This window comes from Haliotis cracherodii, unplaced genomic scaffold, assembly GCF_022045235.1.
Source record: "Haliotis cracherodii isolate W230 unplaced genomic scaffold, xgHalCrac1.p SCAF_11, whole genome shotgun sequence".
NCBI classification, from domain to species: domain Eukaryota; kingdom Metazoa; phylum Mollusca; class Gastropoda; order Lepetellida; family Haliotidae; genus Haliotis; species Haliotis cracherodii.
Genome location: NW_027266266.1, coordinates 14,901,176 through 14,919,019, shown reverse-complemented (window position 1 = coordinate 14,919,019; position 17,844 = coordinate 14,901,176). Strand labels below are relative to the sequence as shown.

The window sequence follows — 17,844 nt, the reverse complement described above, 5'->3', positions numbered from 1 at the left end:
GTTGATGCATGTCATCGTATCCTAATAGCGTTAATAGATGCTTATGATGTCAACCTCTCGATTGGCTGGTCACTAATCGACTATTAAAAGACCGCCGTCATATAAGTGGAATATGCTGTGTGGGGCGTTAAACAACAAACAAACAAACAAATGACTACGAGGAAAACGTACAGCATAAACATTAAGGTGTGACTTATCGCATTTGTTCTATATCTGTGCCCACAGGCATCAGTAAAGTGAGCTAAGTAGCTGAAAAGAATACGCTTAAATTCATGCTTGTTTCCGGTTTCTGGAACACCCAGTGGTCGAGGTTAGAAATGAGAACACCAATTTTAGAAAATATATATTAAAGTCATCTATTCACAGTTTGACAAAACTAATAATTCAGTATTTCGTTACTTCAAATTTACGGTTTGTTCAGGGTAAGGATAAGGGGGTTAGACTCGGAATAAATAAAATAAAATAATTTGGTTCTAAACATGTCTCTGCAAATCCGTAAACCAATTAATAATAATGTAACCGCTTGGAGCTGTTTAAAAAATATTGTCATTGTTATCTTCACATATTATCGTAACTAAATTGATAACATCGAAAGTAACTTTCTCTAATTTGGTAACTGTAAGCTAGAGACCAAGGGATTAAAGGCATCAGTGATTTCATACCTTTACAAATAACGAGGAAACATGTGGAATGTCTACTCTGATATAGCTTCACACAGTGTGACGGTCTTATAGATGAATTAAGGTGGCCAGAGTAAGCAACGCAAAGCAACGCGATGCCCCCTACCCTCCAAAGAAATAAATTTAAAAAATAGTACAAATTAAAAATAATAATGAATAAATGACATATACGGTGTATGTATACTTAAGAAATAATAAAATCAAATATACAGTAAATTCCATTTATAACGAATACGCTTATATCGAACAGACGGATATAACGAAATGGTTTTTTTCCCGGTCATTTGTTCAACGAACTGCGGTCCTTTTGAGTTCGTTATAACTGTAGTTTACTGTATAATACAAAAAAATATAGGAAATGAAATGAAAAGGGTTAAAACAGAAAACATTTTGTGAACCACGGGTTGTCCTTATTATACAAGATAGTAAGGAAACAAGATACGAGCTATTGTGTTCGCATTTGTAATATAAAGAATGAAAGAATAAAATCAGCGTGTTTCTACCTGGGGCTACAAGGTGGGCTGTAAGTAAACCTACACGTATCCTGCTGTCGGTAGTCTTAAATCTGCTCCTGTCCAGGTAAACAACAATTCCAGTGAGGTCACGACCAGGTCAAGGATCATTAGAGAGCACTGACTGGATTAATCAATAACTTACAGCCACTCTGGTGTGTTAATTGTACCTGGGGCTTCTTAGTGCATCGTATGTCTCGCACCTCGGAGTGTTGTCTACTTGATAACGGTCACTTCTACCAGGTGTGTTGACTGTCTGTGTGTATGACTGCGTGTGTGGCAGTGTGACGGTACATGTGTAGTCAGGTACACTACGTGTATTCACTCGCCATGTCAACACATAAGGGGAGTGAGTGAGCGGGTATGGTTTTACGCCGCTTTTAGCAATATTCCAGCAATATCACGGCGGGGGACACCAGAAATGGGCTTCACACATTGTACCCATGTCGGGAATCGAACCCGGGTCTTCGGTTTGACGAGCGAATGCTTTAACCACTGGGCTACCCGACCGCCCCCAACATATAAGGGGAACGACAGGTAACTGAGTGAATACATACATCCTAACACAATGTATATCTTATTGAAATGAGGGACGACTTCTTTAAAACAATGGGTCGAGGCTAGAAATGGGAATGTGGGGGGGGGGGGGGGGGGGGGGGGGTGATGGGTAATCTCCCTTTTTCTGACACCTTTTCACACCTCTGTTTCAGTCCCTTCGAGTGTTTTTTATTCACGTCATGTTTGTTTATTGGTTTGATGTTTAACGCGGCCCTCAGCAATATTCCAGCTATATATGACATGGATCGGGTTTTGTTTCCTGCTAAAATCAGGGCTACTTGCATTCAGTACTGTAAAGACCGCGACGATTCCAATTATTCCGTACATTAATAGTCCACATATTTTGACATTAATACACTATTAACCATGTAAATATTGACCCAAATAACACCACGATCATTTCATACACTGACTGAACCGATCTGAACCATTGAATACGAGCTTACAAATACCTCGTGTCTGTCCAAATGGAAAGCCACACGGGTGAACGCGAAGCAGTGAGAGGAATTCCCCGAGAGCTTGTCAAGCTCACGTAACGCTGTACACAGCCTGGGCGAGGCCGTGACTCACTTGAGAGCGGCTACAGCGGCTTGATCAGACAGGTATACCAGTACAGGTAGGTATAACGGAAAACAGAGTACCCGAGTGAGGACGGAGCGACGCTACACACAGGTAAGTGCAACTGTAAGCTCTGCTTACTGCTTGTTCAGTGCTATGCTAGATCAAGGGTGACTGCTGCCTATATTACCTTGTCAGGAGCTTGGGGAACTAGTGTTGACGTACTTGATATAGGTGTGTGTAAATCGTGTGTATGAACTGTGAAGATTGTTATACTGGCAGTAAATGCTATCAACGGTACTGTATTGTTTCATCTAGATTGTCATAACTGCCCTAATAAGATAACATCATTTATTATATCAAAAATTGCCCTGGTAAGATAACACCAGTTTTTAGATCACCTAGACACTGAAACATAACACGAGATATTAAAAATAGCAACTGACAGTTATTATAAATAAGTATACCTCTGATCTATTGCATAATACATGGTGTGACGTCTCTAGTAATACAAACTTTATGGCCATATAGTTTATCTCGACAGAGAAGAGAAGGGTTGATAAGATAGTGAAGAAGCGACTCACGGGTTTTGCAACGACGCCAATATGTCGGTCACCTGGGTCCGGAAGTGGAGATAGTGAGACTACTTCATTCACGATAAGCGATTGCTGATCCTTTAAAACGCTATTGTGTCACGTTGACATCGCTGATCGACATTTGTTATATCTAGAGCTGTGAGCGAGACCTGGTATTGTAAATGCAGTCAGTCACAACATTGAATCAGCCATGCTTGCCATGTGACCTCTGACATTCAATGTGAAGGACGTGATTATCAGACCATGGCTGTATACACTCTCTGTGAACAGGCTGAGCGAGGCTGGTTATGTGCTAAGTACATTGTGTTCAATCGGTAGGTATTCATGTGGCTCAGGTCGGTGGAGGTTTGTGTGTTTGTTGTAAATGTTGTTGTACATACGCGTGTTTTACCTGTAGTTGTTATGACGACGTAAGGGTCGTGGTCTGTGACATGTGTTGTCTGTGACAGGTGCGACGATGTCCGAGGATACGTACGAGAGGGTGAAGAGGATCGGCGGGGGGTCTTATGGCGAGGTATACAAGGGCAGGAGACGGGACAACAAGGACAAGGTATGTCAAAGAAACTCAACCCTACCTCTATACATATTTAGACTCGGTGGAGAGTGAGTGAATTTGTTTTTGCGCCGCTCTGAACAACATTTCTGTATGTCAGATCGTGTGGAACTTGATTTGGGTTCAAATACTGAAGTGATGCAGGTTGTTTGTCGTTAACGCCGCGCTCAATATTCCAGCTACATCGACGGTATGTAGATTATCGAGTCCAGACCGGTGATTGACATCATGAGCATCGATCGACGCAGTTGGGATACGAAGCATGAACCAAGTCAGCCAACCTGACCACCTATTCCCGTCAGCCGCTGCTAATGACAAGAACGGGTTGCTGAAGACCAATTCTAACCCGGATCTTCACGGGGGTAGTGATGCAGGTCTTAGGCGTTTCCCAAGTTGGTGAAACCCTCGCTGACTGGTGTGTCTGGTCCAGACTCGAATATTTCACCGTGATACAGGTGGACTTTGCAGACGGTGGCGTTAAAAAGATTGTCATGTCTTGTTGAAGAATCCAGGCCGGTTGCCGTCTTGTAAAAACCCGGCCTGCACGAATATTATGAGTGAGTGAGTGAGTTGGGTTTAACGCCGCTTTTAACAGTATTATAGTTATACCTTGGCGTGTCAGCTTAATGTGGGAGGAAAGCCCGAAGTGATGCAGGCCTCAGACGTTTACCACTTCGGTGAAACACACGAACACGAGTATGGTGCTGACAAACCTAGAAACATAATCGGGGCGCACCGGAATTCGAACCCACAATCATAGGTTTCTGGCGTGCCCAAGGGACGCAACTCTGCACAGCGAATCGCGGCGCCTTAGACGACTGGGCCCCCCGTGCCCCCCGAATATTATGACGTCATAATGGTATAATGTTAACGTCACAGTTGACCCCGTATCACACTTCGTGTTAACGTACTGAGAGGTCCATAGCGATTACAAGACGCGTGTTTCACCACAGGAACATGTAGCTAATAATAGTTTCAAAAAGGCCGAAGACCGAGCCTCGTCTGCGAGTTTTTTGTTACTATTATTAGTTGCATGGTCCTGTGGTTTCACCTAAACATTCTTTGTATCGTGTGAACTGCTAATGATAGACGAGGCGAGGTGTATTGGGGCTAAACGTCGCATGGTAAATTGTTGCACTTATATGGCGACGTGCATGTGCGCAACATGATTATCATGATTACCCCACTCAGACACATTATATACAGAAGTAGGCAGGGTTAACCGAACAGCAGGCTGGGTAACAACAAGTACCATCTTTTAACGTATTTTTGTTTGACACGATCGAGTATCGCACCATCAACCTTCCGCTCCACTGGCTAACCCGCTATCCACAAGACCCCTTGGGTGGGCTTGTGATGATACATTCTTAATAATACTAGTTATGGGGAGAATGGGAGTTTTACGAGCTGGATGTTCGTGTACGACCCTCAGCCTTCAGTCTCGGGGTATATAAGCTTACCGGGGTATTGATACATTGAACTAATTATTCACTCACTATTTTTAAATGTGTTTTGTGCATGCTGTGAATATCAGGTTTATATCTATTCCGTGTTTCTAGGTGTGCGCCCTCAAGTACATCTCCAAGAACATGACAGCCAAACACATCAAGGATGCTCGGAACGAGATCCTCATCCTGCGGAGACTGCGACATCCACACATCATACAACTGCTGGACAACTTCGAGACGGACAAACACGTAGGTTTAGAACCAGTGCACCCTGAATCAATTGCCTTATTCAGTATTAACGTCCACCGAGACATTATCAGGGCCGTCCCCGTGGGGACCCAGGTTGAATATTTTTGTTTGTTTCTTTCTTTCCTTGTTGTCTAACGCCGCACTCAGCAATATTCCAGCTATATGACGGCGGTCTGTAAATAATCGAGTCTGGACCAGACAGTCCAGTGATTGATATCATGAGCATGGGATACGATGACATGCGTCAAGGCAAGTCAGCGAGTCTGACCACCCGATCCCGTTAGTCGCCTCTTACGACAAGCATGGGTTGCTGAAGACCTATTCTAACCCGGATCTTCACGGGTAGGTAGAATAAATGAGCCCACAGGACTCAATTGCTTGTAAGGTTAAATTGGACCGGGTTGTCCACTCAGTTACTTTGCTTGTTGCGTGTCATCGTACTCTGGGACGCTGCTCAGAATATCAATCTCTGGTTTGCTTACTACGTGTCAATAATATAACATATTCCGTATTCGACGTAATAAGCGCCGAGGGCGCTCTCGAAATTAGAAAAAGGGGGCTCTTAATAGAATATAATTTTGGTGAGAAAAAAGCAGAGTTGAAAAATCGTTAATTTCATGGTTTATGCTGACAGTCTGAAATGATACAAAAAAGTATGTGCGTATTATACACGACAGAAATATTTTCCAGAATTCAATTGTCCATAATTAAGGACGAATATAACACAAGAGTGCGTATTATACACAAATAAATAAGTCTTGTGTACATTGATCAACGGAAGGGGTGCTTATTGGGATTGTTCACTAGCCAACACGTTAGCAAATATCGCCGTGGGCGTTTATTACGTCGATTACGTTAATTGTTTAACAAAAATTAATAGTGAACTGATTCAATCATAGCCTTCTTGTATAATGATACTCGTGAACTGTTTAAATCATAGCCTTCTTGTATAACAATACAGTGTTCACTGTCTTGTGTGAAAAACTCCAATCTTATTAAAATCATATTTGTTTAGCGATAGCGAGAACTTAGATCTGATGTTAATGAGATTGGTAATACTGTATATTAGTGCTCATTGCTACATGTAGATACGTTTTCAGATCGTGCTTGTGTTTGAGTACGCTGTAAAGGAGTTGTTCCGGGCTATGAGGGCAGAGCCGAAGGGGAGATTCAAAGAAGACAAGGTACGGGTGGTTGCGTTATAGTTCGTCCATGGCATTATTAATACACTGAAACATTGTTAACTCGAAAGACATATGTATCAAAGAGGGTTAAAGTAAAACCTCGATAACTCGATTAAATAAACGTCTAATACACAAGTAATCCGCAGTTCGGTACAAGCGGAGTATTGATGATTAAATAAACGTCTAATACACGAGTAATCCGTTGTTCGGTACAAGCGGAGTAACGATAGTAGATTATATATAGATTCATTGTGGTGGAGACTTCTGTTTGGGTTTTAGTAAACGAGGCATAAAAATGTGAAGGGGTTCTTCATCTTGAGCAACACACACATATGATTTTGAAGAAAGGTGTATGATCTTGTACCCGGATGATAGAATTCATAATGAAATCGACGGCTTCCTCGGACCGTTACAAAAAATCATGTTTTTGTAATCATTAAATGAACATGCAGCTAGGTACAAACGAAACCGTACTTGTTTGTGAGTCCGTTTTTGTCCGGACGTCACCATTTCTAATGAGACAATGATTTACAATTTTTCGGATTAACGAATTGTTGTAATGCAACTTTAATCGATACATATATTTTCAATAGTAATCGTCCAGATCCGAGGTTTCCGGACGAACCGTATCACGTTAGGAAGGCGACAGAACGGTTACGTATCATAAACAAATAAAATCGCCTCGTGGTAAAGCGTCTGCCCAGAGAGTGGTTCGATAGCCCGGAGAGCGGAAGGTCGGGGATTTGATCCCCGGCCGCGTCATACCAAAAGACGTTAAAAGATGGTACTTGTTGTTACCCTGTCTGGCGCTTGGCATAAAGGGGCTAAAACAAGGACTGGTCGGCTCTGAGTCAGTATACTGTGTCTAAGTCGGGTATTCATGTTAAGCTGCATGTTCATGCATGTCGCTATATAAGTGCAATAGTTTTGAATGCAACGTAAAACACAATTTCACGTCACCTATTTCGCCTTTCAAATACAGAAACCACCAGATTCAGTTAAAAACATGCAATTCAGTGTCACATTGATTTCACTAGTACGACAATAGGTGTCAGCTTGTTTGAATATATACCTCTGTAACGAATACCTATTTTGTTTGTTTGTTATTTAACGCCGCACTCAGCAATATTCCGGCTATATGACAGCGGTTTGTAAAAAATCGAGTCTGGACCAGACAATCCAGTGATTGACATCATGAGCATCAATCCACACAATTGGGATCGATGACATGCATCAACCAAGTCAGCGAGCCTGACCACCCTCCTACGACAAGTATAGTCGCCTTTTAGGGCAGGCATGGGTTGCTGAAGACCTGTTCTGCCCCGGATCTTCACGGGTCACCTGTTTGTTCGTGTGGCAGCGTTAAGCCTATCCTCTCGCTCAATGTTCCAGGTGCGTGCGATCTCGTGTCAGATATGTTCTGCACTGTATTACCTCCATTCCGAGAAGGTGCTGCACAGAGACCTCAAGCCACAGAACATCCTCGTAACCAAGGACGACACAATTAAGATTTGTGACTTTGGCTTTGCACGGATGATGGAAGAGAAATACTATGCAAGAACTATCCAGGTGAGCTAGTCACACTTCATAATACTTGTGTCCACATGGGTAAAATGTGTGAAGCCCATTTCTGGTGTCCTCCGGCGTGATATTGCTGGAATATTGCTAAAAGCGGTGTAAAATCATACTCACTCACACATGAGTGTTTATACTCATGTATCTTTAAATCCCAGTTTCCCCGTAAAAATATATCTTCAAGTTACAAATTATGGGTCATAAGAAAGTTCAAAGACAATCGAAGCGGAAATTAATAAAGCAATTGTAAACTGACAATGACGCCTTCAGGTAATCATGGAAAGTGCGCCATGACAAACTCGACCGGAAGCTCTTGTTAGCGTAGGCCAAGGTCACGAAGGAATGAGTGAGTATGGTTTTAAGCCGCTTTTAGCAATATTCCAGCAATATCACGGCGGGGGACAACAGAAATGAGCTTCACACATTGTACCCATGTCGGGAATCGAACCCGGGTCTTCGGCGTGACGAGCGAACGCCTTAACCACTAGGCTACCCGACCGCCCTAGGTCACGGCGGAAACGTCTAAAAGAGAGCTATTCGTCAAGGGAACTCTACTTTAGAGTAGGTTATTTTTTTAAACAGGGAACGCTGATCTACATGGCGCCGGAGCTGTTTGGTCATGAGGCCTATGTCCATTATACAGAGAAGGTGGACATCTGGTAAATATAACTATTACTTGCACAAGTCAAGAGTGAGTGAGTATAAATACGTCGTTTTGAATAAAAGTATGAAAAACGATATTATAGACATGGAACTTAAAACAAAGAAAGCTACACATTAAACAAACCACGAAACAATATAATGGCTTACCGTAACATCCACAAAAAGGAAGTTCAACTGTTATAACCATCTACAATGGAAATATCCTTTCATTTGATGCGAAAATTGATGTGAGGGAATGAATGGGGTTTAACACCGCCTTGACCAGCATTCAGTCGTGTCACACTTCAGCAACCCATGCTTGCCCTAAAAGGCGACTGACGGGATCGGGTGGTCAGGCTCGCTGACTTGGTTGATGCATGTCATCGTATCCCAATTGCCTGGATCGATGCTCACAATGTCAATCTCTGGATTGTCTGGTCCAGACTCGATTATTAACAGGCCCCTGTCATACAGCTGGAATATTATTAGTTATGGTGTCTTCAGTATACGGTGTCATATTCGGTTAGCAGTCACCATAACGAATTTATTGTGCCGAAAAGTTCACATTTTCTGGCATCCATATCGCACATTTTCCTCTTATCAGAGATTTCCTCATCGGTGCTTTTAGCAAAGCGTTTGACAGCCATTGCTGATGTCAAAGGGAGACCACTCTTCAAACCTTAGAGGTCAAACCTTGTTTGAAATTTTAACTATAATCTTGATCAATAAAGTCACGAATGTGATCTAAAAAACAGATCAATGTCCTTGCACATCACAATTAATGATAGTAAAACACAAAACAGTGTCAAATAACGAATTTCGGTACTAGCATTTCCATGTGAAGTATGTGAAGTGGGTGTTGGAAAATCCAAGATGGCTGTTTACGGTCTCATTTTAGGTCAGTATCAACCATCTTTGATTTTTACTGACGGTATACGGGCTCATGTGGGGTCAGTAGTTCTGCTCTCTGATTAGTCAATCTTACTTTGAGGCTTAATAATGCTGAGTGCGGCGTTAAACAACAAACAAACAGTTTGATGTTTGAGGAACGTGGTGCTAATATGATCGTTACTCACATACTTTAACATAGACGTTGCAAGTCCTAGCCGTTCGATCGCTATATGGAACGAGGTCCAGCTCTTAGACGTTTATAAATAGAAGAGTTGGCGCTGATAAACCTGGTAACAAACTGACCAAATCTGTGTCGATAATGTTATATATGGAAGGAAGTCTGACGTAGCCTACTTTTGTCGTTTCAGGGCTCTAGGGTGCATTATATACGAACTGTTCGTTGGTAAACGGCTATTTGAAACAAAGAGCTTAAAAGCTCTTTGTCAGCTGCATCGGTCTGTTCAACTCCCGAAGAAGATGAGCAGCAAGCTGACGGACCTGCTTCAGAAGCTGCTGGTGTGTGATCAACATAGCCGACTCAACTGGGCCAATATACTGAACCATCCGTGGTTTCACAATGGCATAGCAGGTAGGAATTAGACATCCACTTGAATACGAATCGGGGTTAAAATTGTGATACCTTGCCATAGGTAATTGTCAAGTAATAGTTCTCAAGATATAAGAATATGGGGCCACCTTTGTGCCAATAAAATCTATAACGTAACATGACTTATATGACGGAAGAGCATTTGGGCTTGATTTGGCGATATACATGCACCTGTGCAAGATTTTATTCAAGCTCATAGAAATCAGATCTTAGTTCTCGCTACCGCCAAACAAAGATCTGAGGACATCCCATTAGGGGTCACGTCAGAACGACCTTTCATCTGACCAATCAGAGCGTCGCTTACCAGATCGTGAAAGTGACATTCGGAATGTGAATTCTAAGAATGTAACCTCGAAAACTTTAACACGGGGTATTCCGAACGATAGTTACGGGTTTAACGACTCAATCCATACAATGTAGACCATCTATTAGCCATTCCAGAATGTTCTTTTGTTCAGGTTTCAAGTTTGTAATCGAGAATTTGTCAAAATATGTTTCGAAGTGTAGTGGCCAATTTGAAATTAGTGCCGTAAAGCACGAGAAAGCTGCCTTCTGATTGGCTAATGTCGACTTCTTGTCAGTCCTTCTATCGGTCGGTCAAAGTTCGCACAAGGTCGGTCTGACGTTTTTACTGTAAGGTACAACATAATATTTATGTCTACATGCACCAAGTGCTTATCCAAAAAAAATCAATTTGTGTCTGACTCACCCGTACTTGTCTACACAACCTCAAGCTTTGAAGCTTTATTTACAATACTACATCACTAATCCTTTGTATCATTAAAATGACCGCCTCCGTGGTCTAGAGCGTCCGCCCGTAAAGCGGAAGGTCCGGGGTTCGATCCCCGGCCGCTTCATATCAAAAGACGGTCAAAAATGGTACTTGTTGTTACCCTGTCTGGCGCTCGGCATTAAGGGGCTTAAACAAGGACTGGTCGGCTCTGAGTTAGTATACTGTGTCTGAATGGGATATTCACGTCAAACTGCGGCATAGTTTCTCAGTGTGCTAGCACTATTTATCGGCATCAGTCCGGACTTGTACAAGCAGCCACACACACACGTGCATTCACGTCGCTATATAAGTGCAATAATCTTGGACGCGACGTTAAAACCAATTTCCCCTCACCTTGTATCATTCATGACGTCAGTCATCAGACATCTGACATTTTACTTATTTTGACCACTTTATGCATCTGTGTTTCAACTTTGATAAATTAATGGGACCAGGGGGCAACCTGGTTTAGTCTGGTGCAACCTGGTTTAGTCTGGTGCAACCTGGTTTCATCTGGAGCAACTAGCTTTTCATGTCAACTTGCACCTGGTTAGGGTTGGGGTATTGGCACATAAAACGTATCTCAATTTTGAAAGCAGTATTGCGATACATATTGCAATACGTATTGGGACTCAAAATATATATATTTTTACTGTTCGATTGGTACTTCTTCATTCAATAATCCAGACTTCAGACTGCGAAATGGTAGTATGGATAAACGAGACTGCATATTATGTATTCAATATGTAAAGTGAATGTGAAGAGCGTGGAAGTGTGCTGTTTACTTTGTCTGTCATTATATAATATTATTAATTCGCCTGTGACGGTATCGGAAAGACTTGACCCCTAAGATTCGTTTTTGGATACGTGTATTTCTGGCCGGAATACCAGTTATATTGCACACCCCTACACGGGGTGCAAGTTAAATCAAGCGCCTTAAATCGAGCCCTGTTAAATGAGCTGTGACAGTGATCAGCGAGGTTTTGTGCGTTCCCTTGGACTGACCGCTTACTTGTCGAGGGGACCCGTGAAGATCCGGGGTAGAATAGGTCTTCAGCTACCCGTACTTGCCGTAAAAGGCGACAATGCTTGTCGTTAGAGTCGACTAACGGGATCGGGTGGTCAGGCTCGGTGACTTGGTTGATGCATGTCATCGGATCCCAATTGCGTGGATCGATGCTCATAATGTCAATCACTGGATTGTCTGGTCCATTGGTTATTTACAGACCGCCGTCACATAGCTGGAATATTGCTGAGTGTACATGTAGCGTTAAACAACAAACCAACAAAGAAACAACTTGTCGAGGGGGTGGCTGAGGCTTTTGTTAGAGACAAAAAATAATTCGGTTACTGCTAAAAAAAATATAATAATTCTGAAAGGAAGTGCAATTTCTTTTCTGAGTGTGTTCTCAATATTATTTTCAACAAAAATTACCGGTCACATTCCAAATCGTTTACTGTGGTCTGTCAAATAACATGACCAATGCTGCCTGTAAAGTATGTGAGAATGTGATATGCCAGAAATATCACGTCCGGGACTCCAACTTTGTACCTTTCGTGACCAATCATGTCATTCCGGGACAAGCCTAACGGCAGGTTACGGAAAGAGGCAGATAGTGAAGATTGATACTAAACCTATATCGGAAATCGGAATCATTAATGAAGACAGTAGATGCACAAATTTGCATTGAAACAAACAGTAACAACTTCTCCATTGCCTTTGAATGACACTGTGCCAGGATACCACTGTTCAATTTTTTATGTCCACGCCTTGGGGATATTATCCCCTTTCTGTAACATGAAGGAGGAGGAATAAAAGTCCAAAGTGAAAGGCGTTCCTTCACGAGTATTGGCACCACAACTGGGGGGCACATCTCGTCATTAACTTTGTGTTTTCTATTCCTCAGTGTCAGAAGCTGACTTGGCCAGAGAAAGTCCGTACACTAGACCGGAAATAGGAGCACGGAAACGCCAGGAACATCTTCAGAAGGTTTGTTTGTTTATTTGTGGTTTAACGCTGCCCTCAGCAATATTCAAACCATTTGACGGCGGCCAATAAATAATCGAGTCTCGACCATACAATGCATAGTTCCGAAGGGCGTCAGGAAGCCACACCTACCATGGGTACTGAATTAACAATGAGGGCCATCTTTTAGGACGTTCCATACGAACTGCATGTTCTTAATGATACATCTAGTCGTTGTAAAGGCCTTGGATTCCGTCAGCGCACGGGGACAAGATGGCGTCCTTGTAGCAAGCTGTTCGGCAGTGAAGGAAAGCAGCGCTCTGATTGATTAAATTACTTTCGCTCGGAACTATGATACAGTGATTGATATTGTGAGCAACGATCCACGCCGTCGGGGTATGATGTCACACAAACAACCACGTCGCCGAGTCTGACCTTTTGGTCGCCTCTTACCACAAGCATAGGTTGCTTGGGACCTAATCTATTACCTGGATTTTGTCCACGGGGGTCTTCAGAAGGGAAGGGACAACTCGGCCATGATACCGTTTGCCAATAATAAACATGCAAACAGACAAGATGGACGGTATATGATATTCGCATATGTACTTGATTCGAATGATATACGTGGCCAGGCTTGGTTGTATAACCACTTGGTCCCCCTTTGTGTGGCGCAAAGTGAGTTAGTGAGTGAGTTTGGTTTAACGCCGCTTTTAACAGTATTCCAGTTATATCACGACGTGTCAGCTTAATGTGGGAGGAAAGCCCGAGGTGATGCAGGTCTCAGACGTTTACCACTTCGGTGAAACCCAAGAGCACGGGTATGGTGCTGACAACCCTAGAAACATAATCGTGTCGAACCGGGATTCGAACCCACAATCCTAGGTTTCTGGCGTGCCCAAGGGACGCAACTCTGCACAGCGAATCGCGGCGCCTTAGACGACTGGGCCACCCGTGCTAGGAGGAAGAGAGATTATATGAGCGCATGTATGAATACGGAGGGAACGGTTCGCGTGTGCATGTTACATTCCCAGTACAAATACAGATAATATGAGCGAAAACAATCCCACCAAATAATGGATGCTATAAGCAAAAGCATGCTCCAGCAATAATATACATATGAGTTGTCAGCCGGTCTCGAGGGGGTTAATGTACCCTCTATGTCAGTTTATGTGTCGCCGAAGGGCGACGGGTCATCCACTAACATACCCATGTCCCCCGAGGGACCGGTGGAGGTCCCGAGGGACCGTTGAACAACACATGTAACTTTTCGCGCGCCTGATTACATCGCAGGTATGTCTTCTGCATGCATCTTTTTGTTCTGATCGGTAAGAATTACCACAGTTAGGCATTTATAGCAGAAGGGAAACAATCTTCGAGTTATCCCCCCTAGATCTATTACATTTGGAAAATATCGTAAATATCCGGGGAATGTCGTCTTTCATATGTAATTCGAGATACAAAATTGCGGTTGCTTTGTTGCAAATGTAATGCCATCAGTTCGGCAATTCGAGCACCTTATTTGTTAGCGGGATATATTGAAAATAACAGAATGGGACCACCCAATCTGAACCCTCCATTCATGTGTGAGGTAAGATTAAAGAGATTATATGTCCAATTGAGAAATGATTTTAAGCGGATGCATACTGGAAAAAAGTAAATATGAACCCATGGATGACCAAGAAAAATGATAAGATATACGCATACAGTTTCAAGAAAATAATAGGTGAGTTAATGCATGCTCACGAATAGGAATGTCATATCAGCGTATTCATGTACCAAACAAGATATGACGAGCGTAAGCAAGCTCAGGAAAAAGGAATGATACGAGCTCATTCAGAGTGAGTGAGTGAGTGAGTGAGGCTTCACACAGCCCGAAGTGAGGCAGGTCTCACACGTTTACTACTTAGTGGAACATACGATGCGGGTATCAGGGAAATGAGATAATATTATCTTCTTTATGCTCAAGGACAAGAGAGATCAAATGAACTTTTCGAGGTATAAGGAAAAGTTGTTCATCCATTTGGAAACCCGAATAGCGTACAACACACATTTATTATGTTGCTACCATGCAACTTTGTTTCGAATTCTATTATTAACCAAAAGTTAATCTTGTTACAGGTCCGAATTATCCGACATTCCAAAAGTCTCCGTCGAAAGAGACCTGATGCAACGAGAGTAAAAGGACTTCAAGTTGAATCTAGACCTGATAATCGCGATGCAAAGGAACGAGAAGCGGCATCTAGAGGCACCAATCTTGATGCCAAGAACGACGATGCTTCCAGAACCGACAACCTTGACGTAAAGAAAAATGAAGCTGCATCGAGAACCGACCACTTTGATCCAGGGAGTGCCGTCTTTCCTCGTGTACCGGACAGATGGGTGGCATCTGGTACCGATGTTGTTGACGGAGCAGAGTCTGATGAAGACGACGTCGATGGGGTTGGGGAGTTAGGGGAGGGTGAGGACGATGCGATGTTGGAAATAGCAATGGCAGAAGCAGGTATTGATGATGATGTTGACGTCGTAGTGATCATTGGACTTGAAGATGAGGACGAAGACGACGACGACTGTGTGGGACATTTAGGTCACGAAATTGAAGACGATGAAGATGATGAGGATGAGGATGAAAGTTCAGGAGACTAAGACAAAACCAATTTGGCAGCAACTTAGTCCATTAACAATGCGACAGATTCAACTCAACACACAGCGCACCGGTCTTTTGGATCTGTACCCACTTAAATGTCATTCTCAGCTCCTTGGGGAGTATACATTTGTACCAAGTGTTATCGTCAAACAAGTAGGTGTTGGAGTAGTTACAGATCATGTTCCTCAAACCATTCGCCACGTGAATAATCATGGTGCTATATCATTATCACCCGGGTTTTTTTTAGGATCTGAGACGGGGCACGGGTGGCCTAGTCGTCTTATGCGCCGCGATTCGCTATGCAGAGTTGCGTCCCTTGGGCACGCCAGAAACCTATGATTGTGGGTTCGAATCCCGGTTCGAAACGATTATGATTCTAGGTTTGTCAGCACCATACCCGTGCTCTTGGGTTTCACCGAAGAGGTAAACGTCTGAGACCTGCATCACTTCGGGCTTTCCTCTCACATTTAACTGACACGCCGTGATATGACTCGAATAATGATAAAAGCGGCGTCAAAACCCAACTCACACACTTCGGATCCGAGTGCACTCAAATTTCATTCTCAGCTCATAGGGAGTAAACATTTGTACAAAGTATTAAATGCGGATTTAAGAGTTGTTACAGATCATGTTACTCAAGCTAAAATTCAAACTGAAAGACAATTTCCACTTGTCAGAGGGGTGCTCATCTAGACTACCAGTTGTCGGACTTTCACATTGTGGAAGCCTGGGTGGCCGAGTGGGTTAGATCGCTGACTTTGTGTGCTGGCGATTAGGTGCCTCACTCCGGGAGTGTTGGTTCGAATCCCGGATGGGACTCAACGCAATAAAGTATGAGAATCTGTACTTAACTGCGAAAGTGTCATCCTCTATATAACATGTGTTACATTTGACCCTTTCTAAATGGCATTGTGTATTCGAAACAGAAATTCCATTACAAAACCACCAACCATCCATTTGTATCAACAAAGGATGTAAATATATGCTACGCCCATCCCCTTCCTTTATTTAGCAGCATAGCAACGTTATAGAACTTCAGGCAAGGGTGAGTTTGGATTAACGCCGCTTTTAACAGAATTCCACTTACATCACGGCGTGTCAGCTTAATGTGGGAGGAAAGCCCTAAGTGATGCAGGTCTCAGATGTTAACCACTTTGGTGAAATATCGAGCACGGGTGTGGTGCTGACAAACCTAGAAACGTAATCAGGGCAAACCGGGATTAAACCCCACGATCAAAGGTTTCTGACACGCCCAAAGGAAGTTCTGGCAAGAGGAACCGAGGTATCTATACCTTATTCAGAATGTAGTATTTACAATGCAAATACTGACAATAAGCAAACGTTAACACCAACCCATTAAAATATCCTTGTTCAGTGTAATTTATTAGAGTTCAATAAAAACGCACATAAAACGACCAACAAACATTGATTTCACTCATGGGACACTCTTCAAACAGCGTGGGGAGGAATACGTTCACTTTAGTCTCTTACGTTTCTTCGTAGCATGACCTGTTACTGACATTACTACTACCTGTTGTATTTTCTTTGTATTGTCTTTCTTTGTTTTGTTTGTTATGTTATTGAAGCCAAATCAGCAATATTCCACCTATATGACGGCGGCCAATAAATAATCGAGTCTGGACCAGACAATCCAGTGATTGATATTATGAGCAACGATTCACTCCGTCAGGTTACGATGAATCGCCATCAAAAACAAACACCAAGCCTGGGACTTCAGTATTTTTTTCAGTTCAATAGTTAATAAAGCCCAAACAATGATTATTGCTCACCGCAAATCGAGGCTTAATTTAGTGGCCATTATGTATTTCTGTAGTAAGTGCACGAATTACCATATTTAACAACCTTGCTTCTTGAAAATTAACTACAAGCAAACACTAAGCCCCAAATGTATTATGCTGACACACTTTAAAAACACATATTCGATTTTTGTAATTTTTGGCAAAATGTCCACAAAAATAAAATGATTTTTTTGGGCATTTAGGCATGAGATAATCATACACAAAAGTGTCGTCGTACGGGTTCGAATCTCATTCTATGTTTTTCGAGGTGTACTGTCTTGTTACTTATTTCGAGTTAAAGTAGATGATGCGTTTTCATTGTGTTTCAGTGAAGTAATAGTATACACACATCAGGAAAAATACTGAGTCTTTGTTTCAATTACTCAAGATTGTTTTGTACAGCCGCCGACAAGCACATTGGATCAAACTATACTGAACTATAAAGTAAGGTTGTCGAGAATACTTTAGGGCACAGTTATTTTGAAGTGAAGATCGAATCAATCTCATTCAAATCAGATCTTAGTTCTCGGAGGCGGTCATTTTAATGATACAAAGGATTAGTGATGTAGTATTGTAAATACAGCTTCAAAGATTGATGTTGTGTGGACAA

The 17,844-nt window shown here is 42.5% G+C and overlaps 2 protein-coding genes across 4 annotated transcripts in view; one reads left to right on the top strand and one right to left on the bottom strand.

Moving 5' to 3' along the window:
• Positions 1 to 2,622, bottom strand: part of LOC139454868 (serine/threonine-protein kinase 36-like) — a 19,065-nt gene extending 16,443 nt beyond the window's left edge. Inside the window, exons 1-2 of the mRNA XM_071236485.1 lie at positions 2,610 to 2,622; positions 2,203 to 2,315 (exon numbers count right to left, since the gene is read on the bottom strand). Coding sequence (XP_071092586.1) covers positions 2,203 to 2,315; positions 2,610 to 2,622 — 126 coding nt within the window. The remainder of the gene's footprint in view (positions 1 to 2,202; positions 2,316 to 2,609) is intronic.
• LOC139456248 (uncharacterized) lies at positions 2,256 to 17,844 on the top strand. 3 transcript variants are annotated; one of them, XM_071237862.1, is made up of 9 exons: positions 2,256 to 2,422; positions 3,354 to 3,454; positions 5,017 to 5,154; positions 6,255 to 6,338; positions 7,731 to 7,907; positions 8,496 to 8,572; positions 9,815 to 10,035; positions 12,733 to 12,815; positions 14,910 to 17,844. In XM_071237862.1, the coding sequence occupies exons 2-9, from the start codon at positions 3,362 to 3,364 to the stop codon at positions 15,432 to 15,434; spliced, it is 1,398 nt and encodes a 465-aa protein (XP_071093963.1). In that variant the 5' UTR covers positions 2,256 to 2,422; positions 3,354 to 3,361; the 3' UTR covers positions 15,435 to 17,844. The 3 variants fall into 3 exon arrangements, with proteins under 3 accessions (XP_071093963.1, XP_071093965.1, XP_071093964.1); XM_071237864.1 differs by lacking the exon at positions 2,256 to 2,422 and adding an exon at positions 2,688 to 2,945; XM_071237863.1 differs by lacking the exon at positions 2,256 to 2,422 and adding an exon at positions 2,998 to 3,249.